Genomic DNA, 13,107 nt, shown 5'->3' on the forward strand with positions numbered 1-13,107 from the left:
GTGTTTCTGTACAAGGAAGGATTAGAAATTCAAACCCATTTGTATGTACTATTGGGTTAGATTTTATACTTTTGTGCTTATCTCCCAAAAATAGGTGTGGGCGGTAAAACTGGATTTTCAGATCGCCGGCTTCTTGCCCATTCTCAAAGCACCTAGTCTCCATTTTTGAAATTGAGCATTACCGCGAGCAATATGAAATGGGCGGTAGCGTTAAATCTCGCTGACCTTCTGCCGTAAAGAGTCGCCGTCCTCAGCAATGGCATGGCAATGCTCGATTCCCGCGATTCAGGAGGTCAAGGGTCATCATGACATGCGCAGAAGAGGAGACAGAGAGAGAGGGACTGAATGCATGTGTGGCTGAGGTGTGTGTTTGTTTGGCTGTTGTGGGAGGAACGACGGAGATTCACCAGCAGCAAAAAGCCCACTAAGCAGCAAGAATGTAGTTGGCACCATGTTTTTGTCCAACAAATAATATATAACATGGAAGGGATGGTGGAGGCCCTGGAGCTGGTAGCCAGGAATACTGGTGGCAGATGGCTCCCAGTGGTCCCGGAGCACGGCACTGCACCCCAAGGTGCCACACCCCTATTGCCAACCACACATGCGAGCCAGCAGCAACATCTTGCTTCTGGCTCAGAGCACGTTCCCACCTCGGGACTGTCCTCTCCCATATCCGTCCAAGCAGAGGTTCGGCCATCATCCCCCCCACCGCCCCCCCCCCCCCAAAATGAAGCATCACCTGAGGAGCTCTTTGGCCAGGTGGCTTGGAGTCAGGAGGGGAAGGGGAAGGGGTAGAGTAGAGGTGGGGATGAGAAGCGGGGTGGGGGGGGGGAGGGAGGGTTGGTTTTTACAGAAATACTGATGATTTTAGACAACTGTTCGGGTTAAATGTTTTTTATTCAACAAAACCTTGTTGCGCATAGCTGCACCGTTACACACTGGTGATTCCTTAACATCAAAGGGTATAATTACACTTAACTTCAATCAACTTAAACTTTTAACTGTCACCAAGGTGATGCCCACCATTGATGTATGACCTGCACACCCAGCAGTGTGTCAGGCTTGTAAATAACACCAACATTCTCATTGATGAGCTCCTGACATAAGGCTCTTGCAGCTATCATGGCACCACTGGCCCTTTCATGCGGTCTACAGAGGCGCGGGGGCATGGCTTCAGCATCAGCCTGATTGTCTGGGCTGATGTCAGCGTCCGCCTCCTCGTCCTCATCTTCCTCTCTCTGATGAGGTGAACTGTCAGACGCTTCAGGCAATTCTTGTCCCCTCCTGATAGCCAAGTTGTGCAGCAAATGAATTGAGCTACCTGCTCAGGGTGGTATTGGAGCTCGCCTCCTGAGTGGTCCAGGCATCTAAAGCGCTGCTCAAGCACTCCAATGGTTTTCTCCACAATATTGCGAGTGGCTCTGTGGCTCTCGTTGTACCGCTTGTCGGCTTCGGTGTGGGTGTCACACAGGGGGGGTCATCAGCCAGGTGGCAAGGCCATATCCTTTGTCACCAAGCATCCAGCATTGACCTTGTGGCTGATTGTTAAACAAGTCAGATACAGTGCTCTCACGCAGGATGTGAGCATCATGGATGCTGCCCGGAAATTTAGCATTCATTGCCATTATAATTTGCTGGTTGTTGACAACAAGTTGTACATTCAGGGAGTGAAATCCCTTGCGGTTCCTGAAAATCTCTGCATCCTGAAAAGGTGCCTGCATCGCGATGTGCGTACAGTCTATTGCTCCCTGCACCTTGGGGAAGTTTCCAATTCTGGAGAATCCTAGAGCCCTCTCACTCTGTGCCTCCCTGGTCATAGGGAAGCTGATCAAGTCCCTCCTGTGTGTGTACAGGGCTTCAGTGACCTGTCAAATGCAGCAATGTGTGGCATGCTGAAACAGACCACAAATGTCGCCAGCTGAGACTTGAAAAGAACCCGACGCGTAGAACGACAGTGCCGCGGTGACGTTGACCTCGACAGACAGTGCAGTACTGATGGTGCTGGCAGGCTGCAGATCTCTCTTTATGAGCTGGCATACCTCAGTGATAACCTCCTTGTGGAAGCGCAATCTCCAAAAGCAGGTGGTGTCGAGCAAGTTATGGTAAGACCGCTTGTCCCTGTACTTACAGGGAGTGTAACGTCTGGTCCTCCTCATCAGTCTGGCACGTGTTACATTGGGCACATAATGCTGTGGAGCATACCTTCAGCCATCTCGAGTCTGCAGCATGTAATTGGTCATCAAGAGAGGGTGAGAAAGGACAGGCCCCATTGCAATAGCTCTCTGTTTTCCACCGATTGGTCACAAATAATGAATGTCCCGACGAAGACACCTATTAAATTCCAATCAGTCACAGTATGGACAAGATGTTTGTACAGATGTTCACATCAACTCCAACGACCTCCAGAGTACATCCGAACTCCCACGAGGTTGAAGCACAGCAGCCTTTTAAAGGTGCAACATGTGATGTAGAACACGACGTCCATAACGCTGTGATTAATTCCTGTGAGTTCCACTTTTTCTGGGCAGTTTTTTGGGCGAGTGATATTGTGGGCAATATGTGTGCGAGGTGTTGAAAGTGACGCTGGGCGATCTCATGGCCGCTAGTTTCGGCAAATATGATCTTTACCACAAAACAAAGTGGGCGTTAATCTCGGCGTTAATTCCATGCAGAAACAACGCTGGCCTATATGGACATGCTGGCCTATATGGACATTGATTTTACCCATTCTGATGATTCCGCCAAAAAAAAGTGTGCGGGCGGTATTATTTTTCCTGGCGTTATGCACATGGGGAAAGTAACGCTCGCCGATAAGTTTCCAAAAATTGCCCGTCAGTTTCCATTTTGTGGTTAAATGTGCGATGTATTGGCATACGTCATTTCAGCGCTAAAATGGTCGTTAAGTGGGTGTTAAGCATGCAAAAAAAGTGGAAAATCTAGCCTCTTTTGTTTTGCTGAGGTGTAGAGAACATCTACCCAATGCTAAATCTAGCTCTAAAGCTAAATTTGTACAGTGACACCTAGAAATTGCCATTTTATGCGTTCATTCTCAGCATCTAAAGAGAGAGCCACCAGCATTCATTGTGGCCAAAAAACATTATGTGTTATCTATGCTCTGCCAATATAATTTGATCTACATGAGTAATTGAAATACATTTAATGCAAATGAATTTTCAACAAACGCAAATCTGGGTAGATTTTCAACTTGCCATCCAGGTGTAAAACTGCCGCTACCTTTTCCTCAACTTTGCACCTTGGAACTGAGTGTTGCCGACAATACAGGAATATTAGAGCTGTTGTGTATCTGTAAAGCATGCACTCCCATGTTCCGCCACCAGGGAGTGCATCCCCTGAAGTCCCAAGGGATCCCAGCATCCCTTGGGAGCACTGTATATAAGCCGGCCCCCTAAGGCCTGTTCCTCACTCTGGAGTGTCTTATTAAAGACTGAGGTCACTGTTACTTTAACCTCCATGTGTGTAGCCTCATCTGTGTCAGGAACACAAAAACTGGCGACGAGTATACGAATCCAACGCAAAGATGCAGCAAACTGTGGGCATCCTGGAGAGGTTCTCGGAGGGTGAGGACTGGGAAGCCTATGCCGAATGGTTAGACCAGAACTTTCCAGCCAACAAGCTGGATGGAGAAGGAAGCACTGCAAAAAAGAGAGCAGTCCTCCTCACGGTCTGCGGGGCACCGACCTACAGCCTCATGAAGAATCTTCTGGCTCCGGTGAAACCCACAGATAAGTCATATGAGGAGCTGTGTACACTGGTTCGGGAGCATCTTAATCCGAGGGAGAGCATGCTGATGGTGAGGTATCGGTTCTACACGTGTCAGCGATCTGAAGGTCAGGAAGTGGCGAGCTACGTCGCCGAGCTAAGGCAACTTGCAGGACAATGTGAGTTTGATGGCTACCTGGAGCAAATGCTCAGAGACTTTTTTGTACTGGGCATTGGCCACGAGACCATCCTATGAAAACTTTTGCCTGTAGAAAAACCGACCCTCAGTAAGGCCATTGCAATAGCACAGGCATTTATGTCCACCAGTGATAACACCAAACAAATCTCTCAGCACACAATTGCTAGCAATGTTCATAAATTAACTGGAACTGTGTTGCGAGCAGAAATGTACAGAGCAGAAACCACGAGTCTGCAACTGCCAGCAGGCCTCAGGTGACCCAGATGACTCAGAATTCACAACAAAGGATGAATGCAAGGCAATTCACACCTTGTTGGCATTGTGGAGGCTTCCATTCAGCCTATTCATGCTACTTCAAAGGGTATGTTTGCAAGAGCTGTGGAACAATGGGGCACCTCTAAAGAGCTTTCAGACGAGCTGCAAGCTCTGCAAAACCTGCTAACATGGCAGAGGAAGATCGGTCCATGGTGGATCAAAGCAATTTCGAGCCTCAGAGAGGAAGCAGATGCTGAAGTACACGGGGTGCACACATTTTCGACGAAATGTCCACCTATAATGCTAAATGTAAAATTGAATGGCTTACCCATAGACATGGAACTGGACACTGGTGCTAGCCAATCCATCATGAGTAGAAAGATGTTTGAGAGACTGTGGTGCAACAAGGCACTCAGACCAGCCCTGAGCTCCATCCACACGAAACTGAGAACGTACACCAAAGAGCTTATCACTGTCCTGTGCACCGCCATGGTCAAGGTCACCTATAAGGGCACAGTGCACAAGCTGCCACTCTGTATTGTCTCGGGCGATGGCCTCACACTGCTTGGAAGGAGCTGGCTGGGCAAAATCCGCTGGAACTGGGATGACATCCGAGCGCTATCACATGTCGATGAGGCCTCATGTACACAGGTTCTTAACAAATTTCCTTCCCTTTTTGAGCCAGGCATTGGAAACTTTTCCGGGGCGAATGTGCGGATCCACTTGGTCCCAGAGGCATGACTCATTCACCACAAGGCGCGAGCGGTACCTCACATGGTGAGGGAGAGAGTGGAAATCGAGTTGGACAGAGTGCAACGCGAGGGCATCATCTCCCCAATGGAATTCAGCGAGTGGGCTAGCCCGATTGTTCCAGTCCTCAAAAGTGATGGCACGGTCAGGATTTACGGCAATTATAAAGTAACTATTAATCATTTATCGCTACAGGACCAATACCCGCTACCTAAGGCAGATGACCTATTTGCGACGCTGGGAGGAGGCAAGACGTTCACCAAGCTCGACCTGACTTCGGCCTACATGACGCAGGAGCTGGAGGAGTCTTCGAAGGGCCTCACCTGCACCAACACGCACAAGGGTCTGTTCATCTACAACCCGTTTGGAATTCGGTCGGCTGCAGCGATCTTCCAGAGAAACATGGAGAGCCTACTCAAGTCGGTACCATGCACAATGGTTTTTCAGGACGACATATTGGTCATGGGTCGGGACACCGTCGAGCACCTACAAAACCTGGAGGAGGTCCTCCAGCGACTGGATTGCGTAAGGCTGCGGCTGAAGAGGTCGAAATGCGTCTGGCAACAGAAGTAGAGTTTTTGGGGAGAAAGATCGTGGCGGACGGCATTCGGCCCACAAATGCCAAGACAGAAGCTATCAGGAACGTGCCCAGGCCACAGAATGTCACGGAGCTGCGGTCGTTCTTGGGACTTCTCAACTATTTTGGTAACTTCCTACCGGGGTTAAGCACCCTCTTAGAGCCCCTACATGTGTTATTGTGTAAAGGTGACAACTGGGTATGGGGAAAAAAAACAAGTAATTGCTTTTGAGAAAGCCAGAAACATTTTATGCTCCAACAAGCTGCTTGTATTGCATAACCCGTGTAAAAGACTTGTGCTAGCATGTGATGCGTCGTCGTACGGAGTCGGCTGTGTATTACAACAAGCTAATGTTGCGGGGAAGTGGAAACCTGTCGCCTATGCCTACAGAAGCTTGTCTAAGGCCGAGAGGGCCGACAGCATGATTGAGAAAGAGGCATTAGCATGTGTGTTCGGGATAAAGAAAATGCATCAGTACCTGTATGGCCTCAAATTTGAGCTGGAAATCGATCACAAGCCCCTCACATCCCTGTTCGCTGAAAACAAGGGGATAAATACTAATGCCTCAGCCCGCATACAAAGGTGGGCACTCGCGCTATCAGCGTATAACTATACCATCCGCCACAGGCCAGGCGCCGAGAACTGTGCAGATACTCTCAGTCGGCTACCATTGCCCACCACGGGGCTGGAAATGGCGCATCCTGTAAACTTGTTGATGGTCATGGAAGGATTTGACAATGATAAATCACCTGTCACGGCCCGCCAGATTAGGACTTGGACCAGCCAAGATCCTCTGCTGTCCCTAGTAAAAAAACTGTGTACTGCATGGGAGCTGGGCTAGCATCCCCGTTGAATTGCAAGAGCTAATCAAGCCGTTCCATCGGCGAAAGGACGAGCTGTCCATTTAGGCAGACTGCCTGTTGTGGAGTAACCGCGTAGTGATACCCATAAAGGGCAGGGAGACCTTCATCTCGAATCTCCAAAGCACACACCCGGGTATAGTAATGATGAAAGTGATAGCCAGATCCCACATGTGGTGGCCCGATATCAACTCTGACTTCGAGTCCTGTGTACGGCAATGCAGTGTGTGTGCTCAGTTGAGCAACGCGCCCAGAGAGGCACCACTAAGTTTGTGGTCCTGGCCCTCCAGACCATGGTCAAGGATCGATGTCGACTATGCAGGCCCGTTTCTTGGTAAAATGTTCCTGGTGGTGGTGGATGCTTTTTCCAAATGGATTGAATGTGAAATAATATCGGCAAGCACCACCACCGCCACCGTTGAAAGCCTGAGGGCCATGTTTGCCACCCACAGCCTGCCTGACATACTGGTCAGGGCCATGTTTCACCAGTGCCGAATTTAAAGAATTCATGACCCGCAATGGGATCAAACATGTCACCTCGGCCCAGTTTAAACTAGCCTTCAATGGGCAGGGAGAGCGGGCAGTACAAACAATTAAACAGAGCCTTAAACGAGTCACAGAAGGCTCGCTCCAAACCCGCCTGTCCCGAGTACTGCTCAGCTACCGCACGTGACCCCACTGCTCACAGGGGTGCCCCCGGCTGAGCTACTCATGAAAAGGACACTTAAAACCAGACTCTCGCTGGTTCACCCCAACCTGCATGATCAGGTAGAGAGCAGATGGCAGCAACAAAATGTAAATGATAGTCGCGCCACTGTGTCACGGGAAATTGATCTGAATGACCCTGTATGTGCTAAACTGTGGACATGGTCCCAAGTGGATCACGGGCATGGTGATAGCTAAAGAAGGGAGTTGGGTGTTTGTAGTCAACCTAGACAATGGACACATTTTTAGAAAGCACCTGGACCAAACGAGGCTGCGGTTCACAGACTGCCCTGAACATCCCACAGCAGACACCACCTTTTTCGAGCCCACAGCACACACCAAAGGATCAACGACACCACCCCGGACCAGGAAATCGAACCCATCACGCCCAACAGCCCAGCATGGCCAGGCTCACCCAGCAGCCCTGCAGGGCCAACAACATGCCAGCGAAGCGAGGGCACGGCCAACACACCAGAACAGACATTTGTACCGAGGCGGTCCACCAGGGAAAGAAAGGCTCCCAACCGCCTCACCTTGTAAATAGTTTTCACTTTGACTTTGGGTATGTATATCTGTAAAGCATGCACTCCCATGTTCCGCCACCAGGGAGTGCATCCCCTGAAGTCCCAAGGGATTCCGGCACCCCTTTAAGAGCATTGTATATAAGCCGGCCCCTAAGACCTGTTCCTCACTCTGGAGTGTCTCAATAAAGACTGAGGTCACTGTTACTTTAACCTCCCTGTGTGCAGTCTCATCTGTGTTAGGAACATAAGAAAAGCCATAATCTTTTGTATATAATAAAGATTTCTCCAGGTCACTGCTTTCAAGAAATCCCACCACCACCCATCATGATTCACCCTCATTCCACCACAACTGGACCCCGAGCTGATCTTGAGAACAATGTCAAACTTCGATGTCCAGTCATGACAATTACAGAGAAGAGAGTGTGGTTGCAGTGAGAAGCGTACAGGCGACAGAGTCACTGGCAGTGGCCTGTTCTTCATCTTGTGCATGGCGCACAAAGGGTTGAAGTAATGGAGAATTTTTTTTTTTAATGGGAAACTGAGCAGGTCGATTAGAGCGATTTTTGACAGTACAAGTGGCAAATCTCCTTAAAATTGTCCATTTTCCAGATTTTATGAAACTTTAGCAGTGTAACCTTTTGAACAAGTTTGCATATAACAGTTTGAATGCTGCACTGGAATCTTTTTTTCCCTGTTCCTCCACACTCAGATGACAGGAAATATATGCATTTGAATAACCTGATTACATGCAAACAGCTTTCTATTGTCCTCACTGTTTCCTTACTCTCTCAGTTCTGACAGTATATTAACATTGCCAGTTTTTAAGGCTTGAAATGTCACAGAATTTTGTCAGTATTGAAGCAACTTTGAGCAGTTTTTGATAAAATGTGTGCATAGGTGTACAGAAATCATTTAGCTCTGCTTAATAATCTGCCTTTAATTATGATATGAAATATAATTTATTATTTATTTGTGTGCTGTTGGCTAGGAGAGGTAGTTAGTGCCATGAATTGTGTTGGCTAGCAGAGGTAGACCATGTGGGAGATGGGATGGGAGGGGCAGCAGCACCGCTTAGTGTTGGGAAGCCTACAAGGTAAGTAATGATATGTATATCAGTTCAACTGCACGAATAGACAGTTTAAAATTAAGGTGTTACTCCAGCTATGACACAAATTTGAGAAAATCATGGCAGCAGACAAAATCATGACATGGGAAGTCAGTGTGTCGACAGGAGGTGTGTACAATCACAAGACTTTTAATATATTATAGATTGATAGACAAATAAAACTATTATTCTGTCATAATGGTTTGCTGATCCATAATGCACCCATTTTTTTGCCCATTGCATCAAAAAAAGTAAATCAAAAAACAGACAAAATATACAGGATTTTTTTGAACTTATTTGCAACAATGAAGCTAATCATCACAATATTATTTCATTTTAAAATCATGTCATTCACTAACTACAAGACTATGGTTTCATTATAGCAATTCAAAATATTTTACAGAAAAATTACCCAAACCTATTGCCAAAGTGTTATTAAAAACTAATATTTCTATGGTTTCTTTCAGTCATTAAGATGCTTTAACTGTGGTTCAGCTTTTTTTGTATGTAGTTATGTGGGAGGGAAGAGGAGGATGGCAGATTTTATTGCAAGTTGTCAACTTTTCCTTCATTCCAGTTAATGTTTTCAGAGAATTTGTTGTTCAGCAGGTATCCTGTGAAGATCAAATTAATTTTATGCTCAAAAACATTCAGTATGCTACAGCTTTCTATCCTAAAAAAGGTTTCTGTTTTGTTTTTGCAGTAAAACTTATCATTCCACTACGTTAAAAAAAAGATTTTGTACCAGACAAGTGTGAGACGATATATCTCACATATAGGAAAGCAAAATACCGTGGATACTGGAAATCAGAAATAAAAACAGAAAATGCTGGACATACACAGCAGGTAAGACAGCATCTGGGGAGAGAGAAACAAAGTTAACGATTCAGGTCGATAAGCCAAACTTTTGTCATAACCGAGTGAAAACCACCCCCTCGGGTCGCTCCTCGCGAGAGGATGATCCCCACGGGAAAAGGCGAGGAAGGGAGGTGTACCGTGGAGCTTCATGCCAGAGGACGCTGCCACCTCCTCGGGACCACACCATGCCTTTCTTCGGATGGCATGTCCCATGTGAAATCCTCTGCTGCTTCGTGTCATCGACCTGAAACATTAACTTTGTTTCTCTCTTCACAGTTGCTGCCTGACCTGCTGAGTATTTCCAGCAATTTCTGTTTTTATGCCACTTATATCATGCATGCACATAGCTGCACTCTGCCCAATCAGCATGGAAAAATAGCCCTGATGTTTACGGGGAGAAAGGGAGGGTGCGAGGTAGCACAGGGTAAACCCAGCAATGGTGGGGACACGGAGGTCCTGCCCAAATTAACAGTAGGACCTCATTATAATTTTTTCTTCTGTTTCTCACCTGGCTGTCGGCCAAATTGACAGGCTGGCCAGCTAGTGGACTGGGAAATCAGTGGTAGGAGGCAGCAGCCAGGGACCAATCGGGAGGGGGAGAGAGAGAGAGAGTGAGAGATCCCGGCTTGGTGCGGGGTGGGGGTGAAGAGAGCGGCAATCGGGAGAAAGCAAGAGATCGGGGCTTACTGGGGTGAGAAGAGAGCGGAATTTGGAAGGGAGGGAGAGAATGAGAGATCGGGGCTTGTGGGGTGGAGGTTGCAGATTGTGGCTAGTGTAGACACAGGCTGCAATTGGCTAAGAGGAAGCCAGCAGCTTCTGAAGGCTGAGGGGAGCACTCCTGTAAAAGGCACTTACCCTCTTCAGCTGGCAGCTTCCACCTCCCTTTCATTCCAAACCCTGGCAAACCCGGTTAGCAACTGTTAAATTTAAATTAGACTCCCAATTGCACTGTGGAAGCCTGATATAAAAATGTTAATGTAGTGTCCCCCCCTCTCCAAGGTGCATACACGGCGGGCTGGGGATGGGTTCCCCATTTAAAATGTTTCAGCACTCTTCTACCCATCGTGCGGGGGGTGGGGGGAGGGTGGAATGGGTGAGGGATTGTTAATATCGAGGCCACTGTTAAGTGCAGATGCAGTGCGCCAATGCAGAAAACTGCGTCAATCTTAAAGAAGTTACCATGCTGCATTTATGTAATTTTCTTTTAAAAACAAAACCTTAGTACTCACTTGGCATACGGCATGACAAAGAAGCATCAGTTTGAATTTGGGTCATGGTTGCCTCTTTCTGTTTTGGTCATTGTGTACAGCCCTGTCTTACAAAGCAGATGCCACAGTAGAGAATACTTGTTTATGTCTTGATTCATGAAAAGGGTTGGACAGCAAGGCATACTTAGAAACCTGTTTCTGCTGCTTGGGTGATAACCACTACAAATAAGGAATTCAGTTTCCTGCTATGGAAAACAGATATTCTAGTGACTTTTTTCTCAGCTAGAAAGGTCAGTGAACTACCTGCCTTGACAACTGACCACCCCTACATGAAATGGGATCAGGACATAGAAACATAGAAAATAGGAGCAGTCGTCGGCCATTCGGCCCTTCGGCCCTTCGAGCCTGCACCACCATTCAATATGATCATGGCTGATCCTCTATCTCAACACCATATTCCCGCTTTCTCCCCATACTTTCAGGACACTTAGTCCTGAATCATTCCTCCCATTTGAACAAGAAGGCTGATAAATTGAGATTTATATTTAATGTAGAAAAGCAGGATTGAAGGAGACCAAAACATCTACGATAATGAAATTAACATTGTTTTTTGTTTTCAGAAATGTTTGGATTACAAGAAAGCCTTAAGAAAACCAATCAAGAGGTAGATTTCCTTCAACAGCACGTAAAAGAGTTACAGCTTTCATCAGACACAGTTGGATTACAAACCCGTCAACTCCATGTTTTAGCACAGAAAGAAGCTGAACTCCAAATCAGATGTCATGAACTGCAGAAACAGACGCTCGGTAAGTGAGACTTCTGCTCAAGAACATTGATTAATTTATACATGATGTGACTGTCTTAAAAACCTAGCATGCCTCAGTCAAAGCCCCAGCACACTGAGGTCATAGTGACCAACAATTGTTTTATGTAATTATGCATACAAAGAATCACAACTTGATTTGATGTGCCAACACTTGGAGAAAAAAGTCAGAATGACATTAAAACAACTGCTTCTCAACTGCTGAACCACTAAGTAAAATACAGTACAGTTTCAAAGTTTAAAATCATACACATATTGTCAACTGGAGATTTAAAAAAGGAACATAATTTCATTTCAAACATGTGTCTGTGAAATTGCAGTTGAAGATCCCAGTCAGAGGACAAGATTAGTATTTTTGAACACAATGTATTTTCAAAAATACATTCAAATAGTGCTAAGATGGGAAAACTGTAATCTGTGCTATGTATGAATCTTGAACAGCTGATGTTGTGGTTCAAACTTCAAAAATAATTTACTTCTCCAACATTAAGTAAGCTATTTGTTAGTAAAACACTGTAGTGTTGGCAGCTGTTTAATGTGGGAAATGATTTTCCAAGGTTATCGGTTTGGCTGGTCTTTATGGTGAAATTGATTTACTTCTAAGCCAGTCGTTGCAATAATAAAAATCACGTAACACTGCACTGTTGCTTCTGGTCCTGGAACTAATCCAATTACTCTGCCCTTACACTGTTTGGCATTTAGAGCAAATAATGTCATATGCAAAATATTATTGAAAGCCTCAGTCAGACCTGCCCTGCTACTAGGATCCAGTGCAGAGTTTGCAAATAAGAATTTGATCCGAGTAATGGTTTTAGGGTCAAGGCCAACGAAGCCTCAGTAACAAGTTTATATCATGTTTGTGCTATCTAGACTGGTTGTAGTTATTTAGGGGTCAAGTTTGGCCTGAGTTGCTCCCATTTTTTTGGAGCAACTGGTTTAGAATGGAGTATCTTAGAAATTGCAATTCTCGGCATTTAGTTTGCTCCAGTTCTAGTCAGTTAGAACAGTTTCATTTTGGAACAGATTTTTTTTTTCAAAAGGGGGCATATCCGGCCACTTACGCCTGTTTTGAAAGTTTAGGCAGTGAAAACTTACTCCAAACTAACTTAGAATGGAGCAAGTGTAGATTTTTGTACGCTCAGAAAAACCTTGCCTACACTTTACAAATCAGGCGTAGGTTACAAATCAGGCGTAGGGAACGAGGGGGGTGGGGGGGGTGGGGGAAAGGGAAGTAATTAAATTCTATAAGCATGTGGAATCTATATGGGTAGAGCTGCAGAACACCAAAGGGCAAAAAACGTTAGTGGGAGTTGTGTACAGACCTCCAAACAGTAGTAGTGATGTTGGGGAGGGCATCAAACAGGAAATTAGGGGTGCGTGCAATAAAGGTGCAGCAGTTATAATGGGTGACTTTAATATGCACATAGATTGGGCTAACCAAACTGGAAGCAATACGGTGGAGGAGGATTTTCTGGAGTGCATAAGGGATGGTTTTTTAGACCAATATGTCGAGGAACCAACT

General features: G+C 46.2%; 1 protein-coding gene across 10 annotated transcripts in view; it reads left to right on the forward strand.

Annotated features, from left to right (window-relative positions):
- Positions 1-13,107, forward strand: part of lekr1 (Leucine-, glutamate- and lysine-rich protein 1) — a 424,197-nt gene that overhangs the window by 307,162 nt on the left and 103,928 nt on the right. For all 10 annotated transcript variants that reach the window (XM_070883546.1, XM_070883550.1, XM_070883544.1 and 7 more), the window contains one exon: positions 11,383-11,568. In XM_070883546.1, coding sequence (XP_070739647.1) covers positions 11,383-11,568 — 186 coding nt within the window. The remainder of the gene's footprint in view (positions 1-11,382; positions 11,569-13,107) is intronic.

Source organism: Pristiophorus japonicus, chromosome 6 (assembly GCF_044704955.1).
Source record: "Pristiophorus japonicus isolate sPriJap1 chromosome 6, sPriJap1.hap1, whole genome shotgun sequence".
Classification (NCBI taxonomy): domain Eukaryota; kingdom Metazoa; phylum Chordata; class Chondrichthyes; family Pristiophoridae; genus Pristiophorus; species Pristiophorus japonicus.